Below are 26,924 nucleotides of genomic sequence, written 5' to 3' on the forward strand. Positions count from 1 at the left end.
TAATTAGCTTTAATCCTCGTTAAAATTCTGAAGTGATAAACTGTGATCTTATGATCGATTCATCCAACCAACTAACACGGGTTGGGCCATTGTTTTTTGATAAAACAGGTGTGACGTGGGCACACTTCAGCAAGAAGGGACATGCTTTTTGGCAAGCAGGCGCGGTGTCCCTGCTGACGCAGGCCCTTAACATTGCACAGAAAAATGACCGATTCAGGCCCACCTTACGAATGGCTCGGAACAATATACAGAGAGGGGTTGGGCGAGGGGAAGGTATGGCGCCCGTTTATAATTATGTTCTTATTTTGTGGAGGTGTGATGGACAAGATCTTGAAACAATGACAGCACTGTCAGTATAAACTGAAAGATCGGCTTGTTTCACATTGGACAGTCTATAGCCAGACGGGAGAGATGTCTGTGTTCTTACAGTAGCCTGGTCAGGCAAATATTCAAGAGCGATCTCTGAACAGTCACGGCTTAAAGACTGGTGTTAAAATAGTCCCAAACTGGAACACATTAGCTCAAACAAACACATTACACTTTTGTGCTGGGATGATACTAGAGAAGTGGACATGTGTACAGATCTGAAGGAAAAATATGGTCAACAAGCTAGTCATGCAGACATTCAATTCCAGAATGGGCGCATTCCTCACCATTTGCAATGTTGAACAAGTGAGCATATTTCCACAAAACAATTTGACTAACGATAAGATCAGAGCAAATGGAAACGTCTGCTTTCACATGCAGAAGCCTAGTTGGTCTCGATAAAGCTACATAATCAGTAAAGGGGTATTGGGGAGAGATGCTTTGACTGGAGATGTGCTAGAATGTTTTAAAGTCAGTGATGCTGTAGTTACCCAATTGCACTTGGCACTGAAGATGCATTTTCAGGTTGCTTTTAATTTGGCATTGTTTGACTAATCTAATCGAAATTCAGCACACCCACTAACAAAACTAGCTAGAGCTCCGCATGCAAAGTTTCATGCAGTTCATGTAGGGGGAAAAAGGTACGAGGGTGGTAAATAAAGTTGCATTTCCCATTAGATCCAATAAGACATTTTGTTGTTTGTTAGAGCAAAAAGTTCACAATGGAGTTAGAAAACACTTGACATAGTAAACAAACCTCACTCAGTAAGCGTGTGTTCTTTTATGTGGTTGCAATTTGTTCAGTAGTATTTTGAGACATTATCCTTTGAAAAATGTCAGGAGGGCATCACACTGCAAAAGTTAGAGATATCCGCATTGCACTGATTTGATGGATGAAGTGACCCACAGATTTCTGCAGGGCTCTTCAGGAGTTAGATCTCAGACTAAGGAGCCAACTGAAAAGCAGTAACTCAAGACCAGTCCCACCTTCTCAATTAAGAAAGACTTAATTCACAAAGACAACACTATTTTACATTCGGTGGTTGATTAGATCTAGGCATTTCCAATGCACACTTTCTCCACTTTGTGATTCTCCACGGCGCCCGCCAGTGCCCTGGCACCTCAATACAGTCCTATCACAACTTATGAGGCCGCCCTTCGAGCCTATACACAAAACAGACTTACAGTTCCTATCGTGGAAGGCAGCCCTACTGCTTGCCCTAACATCAGCAAGGAGAGTTAGCGAAATTCAAGCCTTTTCAGTGGAAGAGCCCTTTTTACAATTTCGCCAGGACAGGGTTATATTAAGGACAAATCCAACGTTTATACCCAAAGTCCCTACGTCTTTTCACCTCAACGAGCCTATTGTTTTGCCTACCTTTTTCAGCAATCCCTCATCTGAAGCAGAAAGAGCTTTGCACTCTTTAGACATTGCTAGATGTTTGAAGTTCTACATTGAACGAACAAAGGCATTCCGCAAGTCCAAACAGTTATTCATTGCATTTGAAGGTCAGAGGAGAGGCCTCTCTCTGTCAAGACTGAGTATTGCCAGATGGATATCATCGGCTATCTTGAAATGTCATGAAAAAGCGGAAAAGCCGCTCGTTTCCAAAGTAAATGCGCATTCCACAAGGAAGATGGCGACATCAATGGCCTTGTTCGCAGGAGTGTCGCTGCCCGACATATGCAGAGCGGCGACGTGGAAGAGTGTGCATTCGTTTACCAGGCACTACTATCTGGACACTGCGTGGAAAGAAGAAACGGCAGTGGGACAAGCTGTTCTGAAACGCCTATTTCAGTAAGGTATAATTTGATTATCTGTTAGCTTTTATATACAGTACTTTGATTTATGTTTGCATATCTATATATATATCTGAATATATGGTATAATATTGTGATGGATTGTTCTATTATGTTTCTTTCAAGGACTTACACAATATATTTTATAGAAGATATGGTTATTATTCCTATCTGACTTGTGTATTTTACATCATGTTCTAACATTGCTTTACTGCAGAACTTCCTTCTGTGTTCTATCCTGGAAACACTGCAAATTTTGTGAGCACTGCTTACTACTCTGATACAAGCATGTGAATCTATGAAAGATGTAATACTGGAGAAGGAATTAGTTACTTACCTGTACACTATAGTTCTTCAGTATTATCTTTCATAGATTCACATGCGCCCGCCCGCCTCCCCGTTTCTCAGGCAGAACCTGTTCTCGGTATTTATCCATGTCTCTCACTCGGGGACGGAAATCTGAGGCAGGAAGCTTCTGCTGGGGAGTGTGAGGGCAGGGCAGCAATGCTGATTGGCTGACTTTTGGACCAAACAAGGAGATGGTCTGGTTACCAAATACTACAGTCTCTATGGGGATTTTCTATGCAGTTTTCTTCTCTATGATACTGCTTGGTCATTCTGTTACCGTGAGACTCCCACCATGACGACGGGGAAGATACAAGCATGTGAATCTATGAAAGATGTAATACTGGAGAACCTATTTGCATCTGCTAGCTTCAGTTATGGAAGAATGATCAAACCCCATAAGGAATCAATTCCTTAAGCCTCTATAATAGTACTGTCTCTAGGTCGAAGGCTAACAAAAGGTATAGTAAAATTAAAATCTCTTCCCTGACTTTTCTCTGCATTCATCAAGCTGATCCTCTCCAACACTCCAACATCTTCTATGGTTAAAGTCCCTTTACAAGACTTTGCTCAGGGAGGGGGGGGGGGGAGAGGATGGGGGGGGATTGGTAATTGTTTAACAGTAGGGCGGCATTTGGGAGTCTACTGTTCCTTTCTTAAGGAAGGATGTGACGATTCCATGTTTCAGTCAATCAGGGTCTGTGCTGGTAAAAATTGGGCTGATAATTCGATATGTAGCACCTACTGCAAAAGTTGGGAAAAGCTTTATGTATGCATGCTGCTGGCTATGGTTTCCTTGCGAGATAGGAGGCTACTATTTATTTGGCTACCATTTTTTAAGTCCCTTCTCAGTCTTGTTGGTTCAAGAAATTCAGGACCAGAGAATTGGTAAACACATAGGGCAATTTCAAGACCTCTGTGGCACAAAAAGACAGTGCAAACTAGCCAAATGTGTTGCAGTTCGTCTCAATAACAATTCAGCACGCAGCTCTATTGTGCAGCAACGGCAGTCTTTGCAACTACAGGACACGGCTATAATCAATATTAACAGATCTTCATAGTGGTTCCTGTATATTAAGTATTGTGTAAGTAGAGGAAGAATCTTCAACACTTTCAAAGCACTCTCAGGCTCCCTTCTCTTCTCTCACCTATCATACTCAGATTGTTGTTCACCACATACCTACTCTGCCCCTTATGACTTGCCATTTACTTTGTAATCATTATGTAACTAATGTATAATTATTGTACCTTGCAACTTGCTGTTCCTTATGTAAAGCGCTTGGATACCTCCAGGTCTAGGCAGCGCTATATAAAACTCAAATAAATAAATAAAAGTTATTTAAAAAAAACAACAAAAACAGTTCAACTTCACTAACCCGGGGAAGGTGTAGAATCTAAACGCACGCCTCAGCTCCAAACTGAAGAGGCCCAATGCAGTCGGGACATCAATTGTTGCTTCATACTAGGTCTTGGCGAAATTCATATTATTCCAGTGTTATCTCGACAATTTCGTTACATGGTTGTTATACAAAATTGCCAAAATGATGGCATTATGCCACCTCGCAGGAGCGTGGGAACTACGTGAACAACCAGAGTGTTAGTGTTGCTCACAACACTTATGTTTTTTCAGTCTTTTTTTCTTTTTCTATTTTTTTTTTTAAAACACACAAAATGAGTCACGTCCAAAATGGACCCAGGACGCCTTTCGCACTAAAATATAATGCTAAATGCCAGATTGCACTTTGCAAATATGATTATGATATGTGCATCATTTCCCCATTTTTACAGAATTGCATACAAGCTAATTATACCGATTTTGCGAACTCCTACACAGCAAATACTGAAAGTTTGAACAATATTACATCTAGTACTAAAGCCGTTAACAGACTGAGAACATTTAGACCCAAAAGAAAAGATAAAATGGAAAAAAAATAAAAGATCTACACTAGAACAGAACTGGAAATGGATACTCAGGATTTAAGAATGTAGTTTATCAACTTGATGCTAAAATCAGGCACCTGATCATGAGCTATGGAAGGACAAGTGCGTCATTAACCTACAGGCCCATTTGACCTGGTCCTTCATATTGCCATACAAAATGTGTTCTAGCCCACTCCATGCCATTCAGAGAGAGTATCACGTTTTAAAACCCGTGATCTGCAGTTGTACAGGCCCTAGGTAAAAATATAAACGGCTTTTCAATCTAGGTGCATTAGGCAGTAAAAGAAAATGCTAAGGAGGATAATAGTCCCTCCTTCTTAAAGGTAAATTAAGACATATTATGTGCAGAGTATGCAAACTATCAAACAAAGGCAAACCTAAATCAAACAGGTCTGAGCTTCAGTAAGTACGATTAGAATATTCATGTTCAATCCCAGTTTGATTCCACCAGGTTAAACAAAATTGCCAAGAAAATGCCAGCCAATAGAGCACATTATGGCAAATTAGAAAAGTTGTTACAAAATAGCCTTCTAAGGGTTATTTGCTCTCAAAATCAAGCAAACAGTCACAAATTTTCACTAACAGCCAGCTTTCTCCAAAGAGGGCAAAAAGAACAGATAATGGACGGAATAATGAACAAATCAAAACATTCAACCCGACTCACAGATCTGGGTTAAATCCATTGTTTTTTTGCTCGCCATGCCATTCCAGTTTGACCCAGCCATATGCAAATCAGTCTCGACCCTTCTCCCCAGGGCAACAGTCCAGCTTGTTCTGCCAGACAAGCCCCTCCCTGGAAGGAAAACAAACATGCTGTGACCGGTTTCGGGTATCACCCCTCATCAGCCATGCTAGTTTGAATCTAGTGGCACAGCGAGTGCAGGACCCAGATCTGGGCATACCCTTCCCACTTAGAGTGACAAATGCAAAAAGAAAAGATGGACGGAATGCTGAATAAATCAAATATTCACCCCAGTCAAGAGATCTGGGTTAATCCATCTTTTCTTGCTCTTCATACCATTCCAGTTTGTACCCAGCCTTATGCAAATCAGTCTTGACCCTGCTCCCCATGGGAACAGTCCAGGCTGAACTGCCAGGCCAGGTCCTCCCTGGACCGAAACAAGCATCCTTGGACCGGTTTCAAGCATTAATTCCATCACCTTTTGTATATTTTCATATGTCGCCCTAAGTGAGAAAGGTATGCCAGGGGAACCAACCTGTATCGGCTGATGTCCCTTTACAAGGGCGAAACCGGTCCTGGCTTGCTTGCTTGTGTTCCGGCTCAAGGAGGGCCTGGCTTGGCAGCTGGGTCCTTGCCTGTTTCCACTGGAGCAGGGTCAAGACTGATTTGCATATGGCTGGGTCGAAATTGAGGTGGCATGGTATGCAAAATAAAATTGGACTGGAATGCCACCCGAGCTATTACCAGTGGCTGAGATTAATTCAAGCATTCTATCCATCACCTTTTGTATACTTTCATATGTCGCGCTAAGTGGGACGAGCATGCCCAGATGTGGGTCTTGTGCACATTGCCACTGGAACCAAACTATATCCGGCTGATTAGCCCACAAGGGCGAAACCAGTACTGGATTGCTTGTGTTCTAGTTCAGGGAGGGTTTGGCTTTGAAAGTCGGGCTGGACTGATCCCATTACAGAAGGATCACGACTGATTTGCATGACAGGGTCCAACTGGTGAGCAAAATAACGATGGACTGGAATGCAGCCTGAGTAATCAGCAGTAGCTGAAATTAATTGAAGCATTCCATCCATTACCTTTTGTATACTTTAAAACTCCGAAGTGAGGGCCATTCTTAAAATAGCGAATACAGTTTTTGCTGTTTGAGAAAAATGTGACAAAACTTCTGACTGTGTTTTGCTGAGCACATTACGACAACAAATTCAGTTAAGAGGAAGCGATTATGAAGAATCCACACAAGGAAAAAAAATGGGTCAGTGCAATGAATGGTAATTTGAGAAGTACTTTAGGTAAGGTAATTTGTTGCACATAAATCTAAATGCTAGATTTAGGGTTAAGGATAGGTTCAGGGGCCTGGAGGGATTTCAGTTCGTTCAGGGCTATGTTGAGGTTTAACATGAAGCCAAATTAAAGAGTCTAAGGTTAAATTTAGGATTACATTTGGAGTTACAATATGATGTACAATAAGATAGGATTATTTAAGGGCTACACAAAAGATGGGGTTTAGATTACAGTGAGTCTGAGCAAATAAAAAAGGAATTAATTGTTATGTTATGTTAAGTGTACTTGTAGAGTGCACATCTTACCCGGGAAGGTGAGATTTGGGTTAAGGGGGGAGGTTGCTTGTCGTCATGTCTGCCTCTTTTATGAAGAGCCAAGTTTACAGTTTTGTTCTGAATTCTAGGGCTGCGCTGGGGGCCTAATGTGAGGGGAATTACATTCCAGGCTTTAGGAGCAATGTACTAGAAGGCGTTTGCAGAGTGGAGGTGTCTGGGAGTTGGGTCAACTGATGCAGTTCTTCAGGTAGGTGGGGCCTAAATAGTGCAGTGCTTTGTACGTGTAAGCAATTTGAAGCGTGCACATTTGTGTTTAGGAAGCTACTAGAGGTTTCATTGGTGGGGAAGATGTGGGTGCACGAGGGAGATCGAGTATGAGTCAAGCTGCCTGTGTATATGTATGTAATAAGTGATTTTTAATTGTATATAAATGTTTTATTCCTTTTATGATTTTAACAAATCTAATAACGTGTATTTGACTGACTGACTGAGTCAAGCTGCTGCATTCTGAATGGATGGAAACGAATCAATAGTTTCAGTTAGGCAGGGCTAGGACTGCAGAGCTCTAGAAGCACAGATTAGTCTTGAAGCAATCTGGGAGGGTAGTTTGAAGAGGAGCAGCTTAGTGGACTTCTGGCATTAATAGATCTCACAGAGAGCCATGGGCACGGGTCGGAAGCGGTAAGGCCTTGTGACTCCACTGTTGGCAGGGCCGCTCTTGCAGGCAGCCTTGGTAGCCATCTGATTGCAAGTCAAATTACCTACAGTGGATTCGTTTGGGCCATAGCAAGAGTGCAAGTTGTGTTTGTATGATGTATATATAGAGTTTGCAAACTCAGTTTTTGTTTCTGGTGGTCTACAAAGCAGGACTCATCTCAGGGTTGTGGTGTTGGAGATGCTGAATTTGAACACTAGGTATTGAACTTTTTCCTTGGTGTTGGCTTGGGTGAGGGCGCAGCGGATATTTTCCTTGTGGATAGCTGTGGTACCTCCTGTTTTTGCTGGGACTGTCCGGTCTCATGATATTGTATACTAGGGGAATGCCAGTCGCGATGTCTTTGAGGACCAGGGACAGTTTAGTAGGGCACACATCAGTGAGGCACAGTTGTGGTGTGCATCTGCGTTGCCAGGTGAGGGAGTGAGAGTGTAGCGACAAGGATGGAGAATGCAGGCAGGGGTTGCAGGAGAACTGACAGGCGGTGCAAAAGAAAACATCTTTGGTATTGGTGAGCAGATGAGTCCTGGATTCAGGAAGGGTGAGGTGAGGTGAGGTAGAGTCTGGGTCTAATTCTGAACTGGCATAGGATCTTTGGCGCTTCCTCGCTGTGGCCACCATTAAGGTTGTGTTGGTGGGAAAAGGACAACCTAGGAGCAGGGGGCCGGGCGAGTCCAAAGCAAGCAGTGGGAAAAAAGTGTGAGGCAGTGGGTGGGAATAAGCAGGTGAGAGCAAGGTACAGAGACAGGGGGCAACAAGGTGGGAAAGCAGAAGGAGGAGGTAAAAGTGACAAACTCAAAGAAAGTGGCAAAAGTGGGGCAAGGAGGAGTAAGAGAATGCAGCAAAAGTCACAAAGAAAAGAAAGAAAAAGGGGCGAAAAGAGGCAATAGGTGTGAAAAAGAGCGCACAAAAAAAGGCATAGTGAGGCTGGGTCTCAGGATGAGCAGTAGCGGAAATCAGAGTTCAGTTAGAGCAGAGGGCCATGGCATTCCGGTATAGTGATCAGGCAGAGCCAGGCAACACCTTCTCAACCGTTGCAGCAGGTTTGTTGTACCAGGCAAAGTAATGCCGATTCAAAAATTCGTCAGAGGTGTTTCATTGAGAAGGATGCGCTCGAATAACTTCTAAAATTAAATAGACTCCTCCATTTCGGATACACTAAACAAAGGTATTTAAATGTTAACTCCATTAAGAAATACGGAATAGTGTGGGTAGCATTATGGAAAAAACAATAATTACAGATCGCTGTTCTGGCACTAGACAGTGAAATGTGGAATAAACAATTAGGGGCATCCACACAATAGTATTTTGTGATTGATATCAAGTAGGTTGCTGCTGAAATATCAATTTTAAAAGTGTTATGTGCATTTTTTTATAATGTCCAAAGAATGGTCACAAAACCAAGCAAAAGTGATCTGCCTTAACGCAGTCCTATTTGATCAGGACCTAATCAAATTCTGTAACCGGCCAACTCACAACAAAGGAGATATTCTGGACCTCATTATTTCAAAAGGTAATACAATCACATTGGAAGACATTACCCTGTGTGATTGGTCCGACCATTACAGCATCTTCTTTATCAATAGGGAGGTGGTACAGAAAAGGGTCCAACCAAATAAAATTAAACAGTGGAAAAGAGACCTCAGGAATATGAACACAGATTGTCTAAAAATGCCTTGTCTTCCCAAACTGACACGACTGGTGCACATGATCTCACTGACTTCTATAACTCCACTATCTCTGGTATCATGGATTCAATAGCTACTCTACAGCAAAAAAATGCCTCCTCCAAAACGCTCCAAACCCTGGTTCAACAACATCCTAAACTCTGGACGCTGCAACAGAGGGGCTGCTGAACGTCTATGGAGATCCAAACCTTCTGTTTATCATTTAAAATTTCTGAGATCGGTTAGGAGCTCTTACAATAAAAAAATCAAGATGACTAAGGCCGATTACTTCAGAGCCCAACATACTCAAGCCTCAAATCACCCCAAAAAACTTTTTGAAATTGTCAAAAAGCAATCAACAAGAGCACCCAATCACCTCGATTCAACAGACATTTCACCTTCAGGCAACGATCTGGCTATCTTCTTTATGGAAAAAACTAAACTCATCAGTCTTGATCTTGAATCTAAGAGAGCCCTTCATCTGAGTGTGCAGCTGATCCTGCCCTCTCTGAGAGTCTAAAGCTACCTAGTATTAGCACCAAGAACATGGCCATCTGGAGCTCCTTTTCTCCACTCAGTGAAAACGACATCTACAAAACTCTTCTGAACATTAACCCTTCTAATCACTTCAGCGACCCATTGCCTCCGTCTGTCTTCAAAGAAATCAAGGCTGTCCTTATCCCCATCAGGACAAAGATTGTCAACGCCTCCTTATCCCAAGGCAAGATTCATGAATATCTAAAAGCAGCTCAGGTTTCATCCATTCTCAAAAAACCTGATGCGGACAGATCGGACCTCATCAACTTTCGTCCCATCTCCAACATCCCTACTCTGGCTAAGCTCCTTGAAAAATGTGCCCAATCGCAACTCTGCTCACACATTGAGACTTTCAATCTCTTGGAACAACATCAATCTGGGTTTAGGAGCGGTCATAGGACCGAATCTGCGCTCCTTCTCATCATGGACGACATCCTAAAAATGCTAGACCATAACGAATCCTGCAAACTAATCCTCCTTGATCTTCCTCTGCATTCGACGCGGTTAATCACGATATCCTCTTAGCCATTTTGGAACACAGGATGGGCTTTTCTGGTTGGGTGCTGCAATGGTTCGCGCCCTTCCTTCACAATAGATCCCAAAGTGTTAAGGTGAACCATACACTATCCCAACCATCTACAGTTCCTAGGGGGGTCCCACAAGGGTTCACACTCTCTCCCATACTCTTTAATATTTTCCTGGAACCACTAGCGAACGATCTTAATTCTATGAACATTCTTTTTCATATATAGGCAGATGACACGCAACTTTACCTGAAAATCAATTCTTCTAAAGTACGAGTCACTTACCTTTGGTAATGATGTATCTGGTAGTGATGATTCTAGCTGCAGATTCCTTCACGTAGAATTATCCCCAGGAGTGAGACTGGATCCGGAAACTTTCTTGCCACAGCAACCCTGTGCGCCAGGGAACCAGGCAATATCACGCGACACCGCCCAGGCGTCGTTCTCGTAAGTGACGTTTATTGAGGTGACATAAGACCCACCCCGGCGCACCTACTTCAGTTTTCTTCAGAGAACTTTTCCGCACTACAACGCGGAACCACCAGATAAAAAACTGTGGGAGCATGGGAACACTGTGCGAAGAGCAGAAAAAATTGGAAAGAAGAGGTGACTAATCACACCACAAGAGTATTGACACTGCAGAACCTAAAGACAGGGAAAAGAAAGAGCAAGCAGAGCCCTGCGCACCCACCCTCCCAGCATAAAGCAGCCTCCCATCCCTGTGCCCCAGAGACATGGAAAATGCACACATAGGAAACTACCACCCCCAACCTGAGCAAGGAAGGGAAAGAGCTCCAAGACAGACAGGGACAACAACCTCCAAGCCACCCCAATATAGAGGGCAACACCTCCCAAGGGGCAAGGGCAAAACATGGTGAGGTAACCCATATCAGAGAAAGCAATGGAAGGAAGGGAGGGAGGGGAGGGAAGGACAGGGATAGAAGCAATCCACCCCAACCCGGGAGAGCCAGAGGCACCGGAACCGGATCCTCCCAAAAACCAAGGAGGAATCATCCGCCCCCAGACGGATCCACCCGCCCAGAACAAGGAAGGCACTCACAGGAGACACAGCCCCCTCCGCTGGGAGGCAAGCACCAAAGACCAACCCAAGGGTCCTCGCAGAACAGGGGAGGAAGGGCAGGCCGTGAAGGAATCTGCGGCTAGAATCATCTCTACCAGATGCATCGTTACCGAAGGAAAGTAACTCGTACATCTGAGAGAGAGTACAAGCTGCAGATTCCTTCATGTAGAATAGATTCCCTAGCAATACCCCCAGGGAAAGAGGGTCTGCGAAAGGACCCCACCAGCCAAGACAGACCAGGGGACCAGAGCTGTAGACATGGAGAAACTCGCCCCTGCCAGGCAGTGGGAACCACCAACAAGCAGAACCCCACCAACCCAGGAGAGGTAGGAGGGAGAGAATAAGAAGGAGAAGGAGCTGAGTGCCAGCCACTCACAACAGAGGGACCAAGGGCAAGGCCGGGATGGCAGCAGCGCCCCACTCCTTCACCAGGCAACTAGCCGCCGCTCAAAGCCAAGACAGGAAGAGCGGAAGAAGAAGAAGCCTAGAAGACCAAAGGAAGTGAGGGAAAGATGGTGAACCCCCTTAAGACGGAGAGCAACCTGTCAGCTAGGACAGCACTGGCAGACAAGTCGCCAGAAGCAAGAGGAGCAGCAAGAATCCCCTGGAGGAGAGTAGGCAGCGCCTGGCAAGGGAGAACACATGAGCACCACAGCTCTCAGGACAGGAGTCGGGAGAGGAGGAAGAGCCCGGGCACACCACTACGAGCGGCCGCTCAGACCACCTCAGGCAGTCAGGCAACCACACAATGCCATGGAGAACAGGCACCTCAAGGCGACCAGGACCCAAAGCAGGGTGCAAGCCATATAACAGCTACCATTACTCCACAGGGGTAAGGCAAGTCCCAAACTATGGGAATCCTCTTTGGAAGCCCTTCCGCAGCAGAGGAAAAAACAAAAGTACCATGGGGGAACAGAACACCCCACGAAGAGCTTGAGATGCAGCCCAATCAAGCAGAAGGCCGAATCTGAGGCCAAGTCTGCACAATAACACACACATAACAAAGGGTCATCCAGCGGCCAACAATGCCAAAGTCTAGAGAGGACACGATGGCTAGAATAATACACTCCACAGCCAGAACAATCAGCCTAAGAAGGCCCGGAAGCAGCCCAACTCACGAATCACTGAGGAGGAGACGGAGGACGATAAAGCGGAAGAGAAGGGGGAGGGCGGAGCTCCGCCAAGAGCCTTTGGATGGCGGAGTCGGCTGGGGCATGGAACAACACTGTACCGTCAAACGGCAGGTCAATGAGTCCCTCCCGAATATTCTCAGGGAATAATCCATCCCGAAGCCAAGCATGGCGACTGAGAGCGACCGAGGAAGCCATGACCCGGCCCAGCACCTCTGAGATGTCCCGAGCAGAGCGGAGGATAAATTTTGCAAGCTCCCGGCCATCTGACACAGGATTACGCAAGTCCACCTGACCAGGCTCCTGGGACGTTGCAGATCCCAGAGACTCAGCAGAGTCCCACAGACAGGAGGAGGCCCTAGTCAGAACACACAAGGTTTTGAGGGCCCGCAGGGCAGCGCTAGTTGAGGCAAAAATGTTGCGCCCCCAAGAATCCAGCGAGCCGGCCTCCCGGGACGGTGGAGTCAACAGTGGCAGCAGGGAGCGAAAAGCCGTCCACAAAAGGGGGCTGGCAGCCGAGGGGTGAAGGGACAGACACTCTGGGTCATGCAGCGCCGGGAGGTGTCGGTACAGAAGATGCTGAGGCACCGGGTCCCCTAAGGCAGGCCGCCTCCATGCCCCCATCAAGGAAGAAAGGAGGGAACCCTCAAAAGGGGGGTAAGATTTCCCTCCCACCAGAGCCCTGGTGGAGGACCTCCAAAAGGTGGTCCGCCGGAATGTGAGCCACCGGGTCACCCATGCGCAGGACGCCTACAGGCATGGACACCGCGTGAGCGAAGGCCGTACATGCCTCCGTAGGGCCCCGAAGCAGAGAAAGCAACTCCTCCGTGGGCGACGGCTGCAAACTAAGGCAGCCGTCCCTGAGGCCAAGCGGGACAGGCAGGGGCCAGATCTGGAAGCCGGGAGAGCCGAAGAATGAGGAACCTGCGTCTCTTCCAACGAACACCTTAGTCTCAGGAAGGGCGGAGAACCGCCCTTTGACGCTGGTGAAAAAGACACCACACGTCGGCCAGTCTCCGGAGAGGACGACACCAAAATACAGCCTGCCTCAGGGTAAGACGGAGCATCTGAATACGAATCCGCGGTATGACCCTGGCACGGATCCGTAGAGTCCGCCGCTTGAGGCAGGACGCCAAAACCATCTGGCGTCACTGAACAAGAGTCCACCAAGTCCTCCCGCACCAGAGACCGGAGTGGAGCTGGAGTCAAGCTGGCCCTGGAACGGCACTGGAACGACCCAGACCCCCTCTGAAGGATACACCTGCGTGGGGGAACGAGACGGCCCCGGGGAAAGTCTTCCACCAGCCGCGACTCAGAATTTGGCAGAGATCGCTCGGCAACTCATGTGGTGGCGCCAGAGACGATTCTGCCACTGACTCACCCTCCGAGGCCGCCGCGAGGGGTCCTCATCCGGCCTCGACACGAAGCAGGAAGAGGAGGGGCTGCCGACCCCTGTAGCTCCGCACAGGTCAGCTGCTGTGGGCGCAGTAGCGGCGTCACTTCGGCCTTAGACAGAACAACCTTGTCAAAGGACCGAGAGGGCCTCGGGGATGCGACCAGAGCCCAGGCGACGCGACCAGAGCCCCGGCGACCTCCCACGACGCCACAGGGACTCCTGCAGGAGTGTGCGGCAAGGCAGAGACGCCGTGGCATGAAGGAGGTGCCCCAGATGAGCCACACCCAAACACCACCACATCCTCCAAGTCTGGATCCGAACCAGTCGGGCCGGAGCCGCCATGGGCGCCATGGAGGGCCCCGCACGAGGCAAGGGATCCGCCAATGCCCCAGGAGGAGGAGACGCCAGCGAGGCCTGCAGAGCCGCCTCGTATGTCTCCATTTGGACTCCCGACGCCCCAGGACTGGGAACCAGTGGATAGGACGGCACGCGGGCCGCATCACCCGCGGAGAGTCCATGACACCGGCCGGCTGTGAACCAGCCCCCCGGGACAAACTGCGACACTTACCCATCGGGGATCGACGCTCACGTGACATCGAAGAAGGGCGAGGACGACTACCACGGCCGTATCTGAGCTGTCTGCCGAAGTAGACAGAGGGGAGGACGCCGACCTGGAGAGACATGCCGAGAGAAGTTTCTTCCGGCGCTCCTGCCACGACTTTGGCTTTAACTGTTGACACTCCGGAAAATCAGTGGCGCAGTAATCCTCCACCAAACACCACATACAAATGAGGTGAGGGTCGGTCGCCGACATAAGCGCCCACAAAAAGAGCACGTTTTGAAGCCCGAAGGCATTCGCACACTGTCCCACCATGAGAAATGGGGAAAAAGGGGGCCCAAACAGGCCCGAAGGACCGGATCCGCGTTGCACGCGGAAAAGGAAAAAAACGGATGTAGGCGCGCCCGGGTATGTCTTATGTGACCTCGCTGACGTCACGTACGCGGACGACGCCTGGGCGGAGTCGCGTGATGTCGCCCCACCCCCCAACACGCAGGGTTGCTGTGGCAAGAAAAAGTTTCCGGTTCCAGTCTCATGCCTGGTTATAATTCTATGTGAAGGAATCTGTGGCTAGTAGTCTCTATCAGATGACTTCATCTCACTTTGTTCCTCCCGGATGATTACCCAAAACTGGCTAACTGAGAACCATCTCCTCTTCAACACCGCCAAAACAGAATTCCTTCTCATAAGCCCTCCTAAGAACACCCCCAAGATCGGCCTCTGGATGAAAAACCCCACTACCTTCAATTGCTCCGCTCTTATCATTGCCTCAGCTATGTCTCTTGGAATCACCTAAGACTTGCACTTGAACATGAAGAAAAACATAAGTAAAATGTGTAAGGGCGCTAACTACCAAGTGAGGCTTTTTAGAAACCTAAAACCATTCCTCCCTCAAGAGGATTTCAAGCAGGTGGTTCAAGCGCTTGTCATGCCGAGACTAGAATATGGTAGCACAGCGCTTTGTGGCCTCTCCAAACATAAGAGGCGGCAGACCCGAGAGCAGAGGACGGCCCGGGACCAGGGTTCGATTCCCGGCGCGGCAGGTTTCTGGACCAGGGTCAGCGGACTCGATAATTCTCTCGCCTCGGTGCCCACTCTGATCAGCGATCACACTCGGCAACTCTGGGCATTAGCTTGCCTCATCTTCACTAACGGCCCCACCAGACCGCCGGGGATGCCTGGTCTCACCCTGGAGATACCCATTAAGGGACCATCTCTCAGGGAAGCCAGGAAGGGTTTCACAGCGGTCGAAGCACCTTGGGACCCTCCGGGTAAGTAGTGCGCTATATAAATGCCTATACATTTACATTTACATACATACACCTTGGCCCCGCTCAGGGCTTAGTTGAATGCAGCTGCCAGACTGATCACTGATACAACAAGAACTGATCACATCTCCCCAGCCCTAAGATCTCTAAAGTGGTTACCCTACGATGCTAGAATACAACTACAGATTGCCTGTCTGAGGCAAAAAGCCCTCCACTTCAAAACCCCTGGTTATCTGGCTCAAAAACTAGAACTATCAGGGGGCAGACCATCAAGAAGTGCAAATTCTCTACTACTGAAACCTCAGATTTTTCGCAAAAAGAGAACAAGGCTCCGAGCCTTCTCTGGCTCTGCACCGAACATCTGGAACTCCCACCAGTAATCCGCGAAATTCCATACACGACTGCTTTCATACACGAAGTAAAAACAATCCTAATGAACAGATTCCTGCCTTAAATGACCCTTTATCGTCTGCTTTCTACATGTAACGCCCAGTAGTGTCTACCTTACTGTACCAGGCAATGTTTGTGCGCGTCCTTGTACATTTTCTTTAGCTCACTGTTATCTTCTCTTACTTCCTCTACAATGTTCCCTTTTTACCTTTCTCTCCCCTTCCATTATTGTGAAGCGCTCGGATACCCTCTCGGGGTCTTGTTCGTGCTTTACAAAACTTTTTGAATAAAATAAATAAAACAAAGGTTTGAAAATGTGAACCACTATACCAGTGAGGTTGATTCTGGACCAATTCTCCATTTCTACAACACCAGTAGACAGACACCATAGATACTCCTTTGCCTTTCCAGGCTGTACGTAATTGAGGTATCCTGCTCAAATACGCAATATTCTTAAATAACCAGGTCAATCAAATTATGAAATCCTCCAAGTACTAGGTAAGCATTGCCAAGAACCCTTTTCCTTTCCTAATCACACTCCTCCTTTCCAAGGGCAGCCCCTCTTGTCCAAACACGGGTATGCTTATGTCCAAAAGAAAGGCCTCCTTTAAAGTCTTAAGAGTAACTCACCCAAAATAAAGCAGCCAACTGTGTCTACAATGTAGAGCAAATAACTACAAGAACGCATACACTGAGAACCAGGTGACCCCATGACCAACCAAACTCCTCATAAATTAACAATATCGTAACCAGTGTTGGTCCTACAAAACTGTACGTCCTGGCTGAAAAGGCCTAACCCAACTAAGAATAACTCAAGGGAAAGGTCCATGTGGCTCATCTGTATTACAATTTCATGCTGCCCAGTTGAACAAATTGCAAAAAACACAGTTGATGGACAGAATGTAGAACAATGTCATACATTCTCCCCAGTACAAGGATCTGGGCCTAAATCCATCGTTTTTTTGCACTCCACACCACCCTGGGTTAGACACTGGCTATATGCAAATCAGCTCTGACCCTGTGCCTCATGGGAACAGTCCAGTCCGAACTACCAAACCATGTCTTTCCCAGACCGGAATCAAGCATCCATGGACCGGTTTCTGGCTATCAGCCTTCATCAGCCTGGATAGCTTGACTCCAGTGGTGTGGAGACATGGCTTGGTAGTTCGGGCTGGACTGTTCCCATGAGGCACAGGGTCAGAGCTGATTTGCAAATAGCCAGTGTCTAACCCAGGGTGGTGTGGAGTGCAAAAAAACGATGGACTTAGGCCCAGATCCTTGTACTGGGGAGAATGTATGACATTGTTCTACATTCTGTCCATCAACTGTGTTTTTTTGCAATTTTCACCCCGAGTGTGCTGGGTATACTCAGACGCGAGTCCCAGGCTCTCCACACCACTGGAGTTAAGCTATCCAGGCTGATAGCCAGAAACCGGTCCTTGGATGCTGGATTCCGGTCTGGGAAAGACATGGCTTGGTAGTTCGGACTGGACTGTTCCCATGAGGCACAGGGTCAGAGCTGATTTGCATATAGCCAGTGTCTAACCCAGGGTGGTGTGGAGTGCAAAAAAACGATGGACTTAGGCCCAGATCCTTGTACTGGGGTGAATGTATGGCATTGTTCTACATTCTGTTCATCAACTGTGTTTTTTGCATTTTTCGCCTAGTTGAACAAAAGCATACACAGCTTGGTCTTTGCTGCCTGTAGTGTAAGTAAGCCATGAGCACCACTTGCTTAACTGGTGATTAAAAATCATACAACACATATTTGTTGTGTCTGCTCTTGTGAAAGTATTTCTAAAGCGCACGTTCATGGACATTTCTCGATGCCAATGGAAATTACCATTTACCAACTGTATTATGAGAAATTGAAAGCAGCTATAAAAAGCCATGTTTTAGCAGTTGCCAGAACAGGCAAAGAGGTTAATAAGTGTAATACCACAGAAAGAGGATTTCATTCTATAGCTGCTGTGACAACAAAAGCCCATTCGCCAAAGGTATTTGTACGTACTTTTCAAATGTTAAGCAATAATGTGCCAGAGTAGGGCTTGAGACTGTGTACAGATTCCCAATTTAGATACTAAGAAAGAGGGTGCGTGCCCATGCAAGATGTTATGAAGGATAGCTATGGACTTAAAAAGAATACGCTAATCTACTCTTATCCAGCGCAGCTGGCGGACGGCATAAATAGTGTGATCCCTACAGGTTGAAATTAAGCGAGCAGCAGAATTTTTAAATAGGAGTCTGCAGAGTAGTGGATTAGGTAGAGCTAGGTGGGTTTATGGTGGGTTGTTGGAATGAAGGGGAAAATCTTTTTTAAAAGCTTGAATTCCCAGAAGTAAGTCCATATTACCTTTGCAATATGCGGTTGGAAAGACAAATTTGCATCCTTAATAACATTCAGGTTTCTGACAGTGCTGAGAGGGGTAACTGAGGACTAACTCGGAGGGTCCAATTGTAGGTAAAATTCTGGAAACAGTTCTGTCTTAGAAGGATTTAGTTTGCTGCTATCCAAATGAGATCAAAACGCAAGATGTTGTGCATGTCAATGCTGGAATTGATGGATTCTTCTGTTGCAGGGACCAATGTAAACAGTATCATCAGCATACATTAGTTTGGCTGCCATACTCTGTAATGCATAGGTCTGGTGTAAGCCAAGACCTTTTTTTTAAAAAACGAAACGTAATAAAAGATAGTTTAATTTGGGTCTGGCGCCTGGAGATATTCTAACGGTTGAGGAATCTGTGGCTAGAAGTATCCATCAGAATAAAGCATACAAGCCAAAGTCTACGAAAGTCAAGAAGAAAGATTTGGGGGAAGAAACAGAGGCTACTTATTTGCAGTAAAATTAGTTACATTTTAACAAGCATACAGTAAAAAAAAGGGGGCGGGGATCGATACTTTCATTAAAAAAGTCTGTCTCCAACCTGGGGAAGTTGACATTCCTGAAAGAGGCTGGACTTGAAGATTCGTCTAGAGCTCAATGAATGAACCGACCAGGTAAACTGTACAAACGGACTTCGGGATAAGGTCATAGAATGGATCAAAGAGATTTCTAGTTTTGTGAACCACTGATGTCAGAAATTAAATTCCTGATTTCATCTGTCAGGTGATTGGATATGTCACTCATTCTATATGTGAGATCATCAGTGCCATAGATTAAGGTTTTACAATGAATTATGTTTATGTTTCTTCAGTGATTCACAAACAGTTGGCGTGGGGCCAAGACTGACTCACAAATGGTTGGTGGCTGGTCTGTGATGGATGATCCTTACCGGGGCAACATGATCAAAAAACAAAAACAAGGGACCGGAAGGTAGCCTAGAGAAATTAGCAGTGCCTGGGAATAATACAAGCATCCCACCCAGCACTCTCTTTTTCTCACTAAGACAAGTGTTCAGCACTTGTAACCCCAATGTTGCATTCGGGAGCGTTTGCAGTAAATGCATATGTGTTACGCATGTGCATCTTTGTACAGTGACTTATGTCAAGTGACGCGGGTTTGTACATGCACCTACTTCACTTTGGTATTGCATTGCACTTCAGAGTTGGCCTTTGCCCTCACTTTTGGCAGCATACACTTAAGTTTGGGTTTGTGTACGAGTGCGCAGAACAGCTGCACTCTCACCATCAGCAACTGTTTCGTTTTGGTTCCATTCATTTTCCCAGAGGTACCTTTCTGAAACATCCATGGGTTGAACACGCGTAGAATTCCAGCAGGACTATCGGCATAGACTTCGAGTGGAGCGCAAAGACAGAATGGAGGACTTCAAATTATAGCAGAAAGGAAAAAAAATACACACCGACAGATCCCCCGCTAAGCATACATTTCGCCAGCCAATTGTATTTACCATAACATATTGGAATGACACAGCAGTGCCAAAGGAGCTGGAAGAGACTTCCGAACCCTGATCAATTACGTGGAAACCTACCACTGCTCTCGGGGCTTCCAGAGCACTGACACAACTTCTGCCCATGCCGCATTGTAAAGAAGGTTGGAAACAGGAGGCGGCATTTTAATTTCTCTTAGTAATAGTGCACACAAAACCACTGCACGCTGGTCTTATTAAACTCCGCAGATGCAGCATTCCAGACAAACCAAATTCCAAGCATGCGAGAGGCACTGTAAGGATTAGTGGCTGGCATGCAGATTCACGGGCAGCAAGTCACCTCTTGATCCCCAAACTGCACTCGCTTCTCTTGGAACAAGGCAAGTTCTACTTCCACCTTCTCCATTTGCTGTCTGAGGTCAGCTATTAAGGTATGGAGGGACTGGAGCACGCAGAGAGATGAGGGGCAGGGAAAACAGGGGGAGATAGGAAAAACAGGAAAGGACAAGCATCACGCTGAAAGTTACAATGAAGCCACAATCTTCAAACGCTCGCAGCATCTTTCATCATATTTTGTATGGACAGCTGCACCAGGATTTCAATGTCTGTGGCAGGTGGGTGGGCTGCTATGGAAATGGCATCCTCTAAAATACACCAAGGCTACACATACATACATGTCTGTCTGTTTTCAAAAGGGCGGTTATGGTTCTGAGAAAAGTGTTTCCGCCTGATCACCGCATAATTTATTTTAGGAAGGGGTGACTGAGCAATGGATGCCAAGGCATCTGCGGTGATGATTTGTGTGGGCTTTACACGCCCTTTAAGCCTCTTAGTGACTGCACTGCCTTCACAAGAACACTTGACAACTGCTCCATTGAATAAAGTTATCCTAAGAGACCTAACGGTCCTTCATCAACGGGGTTTCACACTGAGCAGCAGGAAATAGCATCTCGGGGAAGTCTCCGATTTTAGTTGGTGCTCGTGGATGAAGTGAATGGCGACTCCAATAATGTAACCGTGATTGTTCTATTGTTTTTGTGTCATAACATCTTAAGATATTTAAATCCCCTCAAAGGAGGGCTTTCTGCACAGCAGCAAGAATAAAGCACACACCTTTTTTAAGTTACAAAAATACATTCTAGATAAATATTGAGACCAAGTGATGGGGCATGAATGGTGAGAGGATTTAAAAAACATTGAAGAGGATAAACCGTGTGCTGTAGAAAACACAACAACGCTGTAAAACAGTGTGGCAATTATTACGTAGATATTTTTATAGAACCAGTGCCAGCTTCCCTGCTCCACAACAGCAACAGAAAAGTGGGGCGCTGCAAATGCTACTTACCAGTATGCATCTGTTCTTGGCATGTAGGGCTGCTGACATTCATATCTGTGCATAGATCGCCACCTAGTGTTGGGTCCGGATGATTGCACATTGTTGTCCTGGAAGAGTCTTCGAAGTATCACGAGATAGGTGGCTCCTCCCCTGGACTACAGTGCGCATGGGCATCGCCTCCATCCCCAGATTGTTTTTAGCCATTGGCAGAGATGGAGTGAAGAATGTGAGTGATGACCATGCTATGAGCATATGTATATATATATGAATGAATACTGCAGCTGCTACAGGCGCCGGGGAGGAGGGTGGGCGATATGAATGTCAGCAGCCCTACATGCCAAGAACAGATGCATACTGGTAAGTAGCATTTGCAGTTCGAGGCATGTGGGCTGCTGAATTCATATTTGTGCATAGAATACATAGCAGTCCCTCCATTAGCGGCGGCCGCCCGTGCCAGCTGCAGCAGTCTGAAAAAGTGTTTTCAGAACAGCCTGACCAACAGCTGCCTGCTGTTTGGAATGCACGTCTACACAGTAGTGTTTAGTGAAAGTATGTGTGGTAGACCATGTGGCTGCTCTACAGATATCTTCTAAGGGAATGTTACCTAGCAAAGCCATAGAGGCCCCCAACTTCCTGGTGGGCCCTCGGTGGGATAGTGAGAGTGCGCTTAGCTTTAGCGTAACAGATCTGAATGCACTTTACTATCCATCTAGCGATCCCCGCTTTGGAGATAGCGTTTCCCTTGTGGTGTGTGGCAAAAGCAACAAAAAGCTGTTTGGTTTTGCGAAATTCTTTTGTCCTGTCTACATAGTACATCAAGGCCCTCTTAACATCAAGGGTGTGGAGCATGCGCTCCGCCAGCGTCTCTGGGTTTTGGAAAAACACCGGCAATTCAATTGTCTGGTTTATGTGGAATTGTGATACCACTTTGGGTAGGAATTTAGGGTTAGTGCGGAGCACCACCCTGTTAGCATGTACCTGGAAGAAAGGTTCTTGGATGGTGAGCGCCTGCAGCTCGCTAACCCTCCGTAGCGATGTGATTGCTACTAAGAACGCAACCTTCCAAGTCAGAAACTGAAGCTTACAAGAGTGCAGTGGCTCAAAGGGAGGACCCATCAGCCTCGTAAGAACCACATTGAGGTTCTATTCTGGAGCTGGTGGGGTCCTTGGTGGAATGACCCTTTTGAGTCCTTCCAGAAAGGCCTTGATAGCAGGGACCTTAAAGAGTGACAGGTGTTGCCTATTCCGGAGGTATGCTGCCATAGCAGACAGGTGAATGCGGATGGAAGAGTACGCTAGATTGCATTGATACAGGTGGTAAAGGTAACAAATGATGTTTTGGATGGAAGCATCTAGCGGGTCAATATTGTGGTTAGCACAGTAGATGACAAACCTCTTCCATTTAGCCGCATAACAAGCTCTAGTAGTGGGCTTCCTTGCCTCCCGAATGATGTTCATGCAATCGGGAGGAAGATTGAGGTAGCCAAACTCTAGGACTTCAGGAGCCAGATCGCCAGGTTGAGCTGTTGCGGATCTGGGTGCTGAATGTCGCCATGGCTCTGCGTCAGAAGGCTGGGAGTGAGATGAAGCCTTTGATGCGGCACCACGGACAGTTCCAGAAACGTGGTGTACCATGGTTGGCGAGCCCACGTCGGAGCAACCAGGATGAGAGTCATCGAGTGCTGCCTGAGCTTGCGTGCCACCAGCGGTATCAGAGGTGCTGGGGGAAAAGCGTACGCAAATCTGCCTGACCAATTCATCCACATCGCATTGCCCTGTGATTGCGGGTGTGGGAACCTGGCGGCGAAGCTTTGGCATTTTGCGTTCTCCTTTGTGGCGAACAGGTCTATCTCTGGATGACCCCACCTTTGGAAGTACGGTTGGAGTACTGATGGGTGTATCTCCCACTCGTGCATTTGATGGCTGTGCCTGCTGAGCAGATCCGCCATCTGATTGTCCTTGCCCGGGAGATGCTCTGCCATGAGGAAGATGTTCCTCTGAATGGCCCACTTCCACATGCTCTGAGCCAGATGAGACAGCTGTGGAGAGTGTGTGCCTCCCTGCTTCTGAATGTAGTACATGGCTGTCATGTTGTCCGTCCGGATCAACACGACCTTGTTGCACAGATGTACTTTGAACGCCTTCAAGGCCAGGAAGATCGCCATCAGTTCCAACACATTGATGTGCATCTTCCTTTGCTGTAGTGTCCAGAGTCCCTGCACCGTGTACTGGAGTACATGCGCTCCCCATCCCTGGAGAGAGGCGTCCGTCGTCAGGATAAACTGTGGCACAGGCTCTTGGAATGGTCGGCCCTTGCAAAGGTTGTGTGGGTTCCACCAATGCAGAGAGTTGTATGCCCGACCGCTCACCAACACTAGGTCTGTCAGTTGCCCATGAGCCTGAGTCCACTGACGTGCAAGGCACTCCTGAAGCGGACGCATATGTAGTCTGGCGTGCGGGACAATGGAGATGCAGGAGGCCATCATGCCTATCAACTGCATGAACACCTTCGCTGGAAGCGAGTGTTGAGGTCTGAACCGCCGGATCAGCGCCTGGATACTGGCGATTCTCACTGAATTTGGCTGCGCAGTGGCTGCCAGAGTGTTTATTGTCGCGCCCAGATACTGTCGCACGTGGGCGGGCTGGAGATGGGACTTTGGATAGTTCAGAGAGAATCCCAGATCGTGCAGGAGATGAATGGTGCGTGACACATGGTCGACGCACTGTCGTTCTGTCCTTGCCTGAATGAGCCAGTCGTCCAGGTAGGGAAAGACGTGGACGTTCTGGCGACGGAGATGCGCCGCCACAGTCGCTAGGCACTTTGTAAATACCCTTGGCGCCGTGGTGACCCCGAACGGCAGAACCCTGAACTGGTAATGCTGGTCTAAAATCGTGAATCTGAGATACTTCCTGTGGGAAGGATGCAGGGGGATATGAAAATAGGCATCTTTCAGATCCAGCGTAGCCAGGAAGTCCCCCTGCTGAAGCAGGGGAAGCACCTGCTGCAACGTGAGCATATGGAAGTGCTCCGAGAGGATGTACCAGTTTAGGGGCCTGAGGTCCAGGATTGGCCTGAGGGATCCGTCCTTTTTGGGAATCAGAAAATACAGGGAGTAAACCCCTGTTCCCCGCTCTTGCAATGGAACGAGCTCTATCGCCCCTTTTTGCAGCATGACTAGAACTTCTTGCTGCAACAAGGTCAAGTGCTCGCCTGACATAGGACGGCTCCTTGGGGGTATGTCCGGTGGAATGGAAGTAAGCTCTAGACAGTACCCGTACTGAATAAGAGACCTCACCCACCTGTCCGTGGTGATGGACTTCCACGCCGGCAGAAACTGCTGGAGTCTCCCCCCGACCGGTGTTGTATGGTCGGGGGGCAGTGACAAGACGTCACTGTTTGTTGGTGGTGGTGGACCTGGAGCTATTGTTTCCACGTCCCCTGCCCTTGACGTTATTGCCTCTGTAACCACCTCTACCCTTGTTGTTGTACGAGGTTTGGGTGTTACTCTTGTAATATTGTGTGGACTGGGATGCCTGTCCCCTTGAGGTGCCTCTGGAAGTTGAGCGGCGAAAGGAACCACTCCGAAACTGCTGACTTTGTAAAGCCCCCATAGACTTGGCAGTTTCCGTATCTTTTTTCATTTTCTCCAGGGTGGCATCCACCTCAGGGCCAAACAGGTGGTCAGGATTCACTGTTTGATTCAGTATTGTAGTTTGGATGTCGGGTTTGAACCCTGAAATTCTAAGCCAGGCATGGCGTCTAAGCAACACACTGGTATTGATAGCCCTGGAGGCTGTTTCTGCCACATCCAGTGCACATTTGATGGATGCATTCGTAATGAGTTTTCCTTCCTGAATCAGCATCTCTCCTGCTTCCTTGTATTGGTCAGGCAAGTGTTGCAGTATGGCCTCTAAGGTGTCATAATGGGCCCTATCATAACGTGCAAGTAGGGCTTGTGTGTTAGATATTCTCCAGATGTTAGCTGCCTGTGCAGCAATCCGTTTGCCTGAGGCCTCAAAGATCTTGGACTCTTTGTCTGGGGGAGGAGCGTCACCAGTAGTTTGGGAGTTCGCCCTCTTCCGAGCGTTGGAAACAACCAAGGAGTCCAATGGCAAGTGTCCCTGGATATATGTAGGATCCGTGGGCGCTGCCTTATATTTCCTGTCGATGCGAGGGTTGACCACACGCGCCCGGGTGGGCTCCTTGAAGACCTTTGTTGCATGTTTAAGCACCCCTTTAAGCATCGGCAGCGTCTTGACTGACTTTTCAGCTACAGAGAAAGTGTCGAACAAGAAGTCCACATCCACGGGGTCCGAGTGCAGCTCGACGTCGTGGTTAGCCGCAGCTCTCTCGATCAGAGCGTTAAAGGCCGCTGAGTCCTCAGTCGGGGACGTTTTCGCCGCAAAAAGTTGCGCGTCCTGGCCCGACTGCGGGTCCTCTGGGTCGCCTCCGGCTGACCAAGGTTCGTGCTCCTCCTCCGGATCCGAGTACGCCGGATAGTTGTACTCGGCGTCTTCCCCGTCCGCATCGCCTGCGGCAGAATGCGTTGGCGAGTGTCCTAGGGCTTGTGGGGACACAGGTTCCACCAGCGCCGAAGAGTCCGCAGAGTCCCTTTTGTTTTTGAGAGGGATCTTAAAATGTTCCAACGCCGGCTCCGTCGTGATCTTCCTCTTGAGGAGAGACAGTTTCCCGGTGTTGGCGTCGATGATTACCTCACGACGTTCCTCTTCAGCAAGCGGTTGGAGCCGAAGCTTCGACACCACCAAGGCAGCTTTCGATGCCAAAACCTCCTTCGAGGGTCCGCCCTGTTTCGGCGCGAAGGCCTTCGGCGCCGACTTGGGAGGAAAGGTGAAACGGATAGGCGTTTGCTCCTTCGCAGGCTTAGGCGTGAGCTTCGGCGCCACAGTGCCCGAAGGGGGAACCACACTGTCCTTTCGTATCCGCTGCAGGGATTCCGCCACCTTCTTCGTCAAGGCCTGAGAGGGCTTGACCGGCTCGAGCGACTTCTCAGCATCGAGAGCCTGATCACCCGCAGGTACCTTCTTCGGGGCCGACGCCCCATGTCCATGTGCGTCGTCGCCCTGACGCTTTTTCGGAGCCGAGTTCGGGTCCACAACCCCTTTCGGAGCCGACGCAGCCACGTCGGACGATTTCGCCTTCGGCACCGACCCCGAGGGCTTCGGGTCGGCCATCTTGGCGTGGCTCTTCGAGTCGGCCATTTTGATTTTCTTGGAAGTTGACGCCTCCAGAACCTTCTTCACCAGCGCAACTTTCACTTTCGGTTTCGCATCCGAGGGTGCGTGACCAGTTGGCTTCACTTTCGTTTTCTTCAACGTAAGTGGAGTCTCATAAATGTCCGTGACCGGGCCCGGAGGCGGGGACGTAGGACTCAAAATTAGATCTTGGGTAAGGCCCGAAGGCGATCCCTCGACCTGGGCCGTATGAAGGGGAATAACCCCTGAGTCTGGTTGGGGATGCTCCTCCTCCGAGCTATCTCCCATAGTGGCAAAAGCCTGATCGTCGTCCCCTACCTCGTCGGTGACTTCGTCAAAGTTCTCCTCACCCGCGTCGTAGGTCTCCCCCTCGGACGCGGGACTAGAGCCCGAACCTTGACCGTCGTCTTCTCCCTCGACAGATTCCTGGAATATGTCGTCTGGTGGGGGCGCCACAGTCGATAACTTAGCCTGGAGCCTATGGGCCCGACGAATCTTCAAAGTCTTCTTGCACCGGAATTTCGAACACGCCATGCAGCTGTCTTCGTGGTGATCCGGTGACAAGCATGTAT

The 26,924-nt window shown here is 48.0% G+C and overlaps 1 protein-coding gene across 30 annotated transcripts in view; it reads right to left on the bottom strand.

Moving 5' to 3' along the window:
- Positions 1 to 26,924, bottom strand: part of PPFIBP1 (PPFIB scaffold protein 1) — a 1,004,279-nt gene that overhangs the window by 731,323 nt on the left and 246,032 nt on the right. For 16 of the 30 annotated variants that reach the window (XM_086920117.1, XM_086920113.1, XM_086920102.1 and 13 more), the window contains exon 7: positions 20,143 to 20,244. The exons of the other annotated variants lie outside the window; for them this stretch is intronic. In XM_086920117.1, coding sequence (XP_086776243.1) covers positions 20,143 to 20,244 — 102 coding nt within the window. The remainder of the gene's footprint in view (positions 1 to 20,142; positions 20,245 to 26,924) is intronic. 30 annotated transcript variants of the gene reach the window in all.

The sequence above is a fragment of the Lissotriton vulgaris genome, chromosome 1_1, assembly GCF_964263255.1.
Source record: "Lissotriton vulgaris chromosome 1_1, aLisVul1.2, whole genome shotgun sequence".
Lineage (NCBI taxonomy): Eukaryota > Metazoa > Chordata > Amphibia > Caudata > Salamandridae > Lissotriton > Lissotriton vulgaris.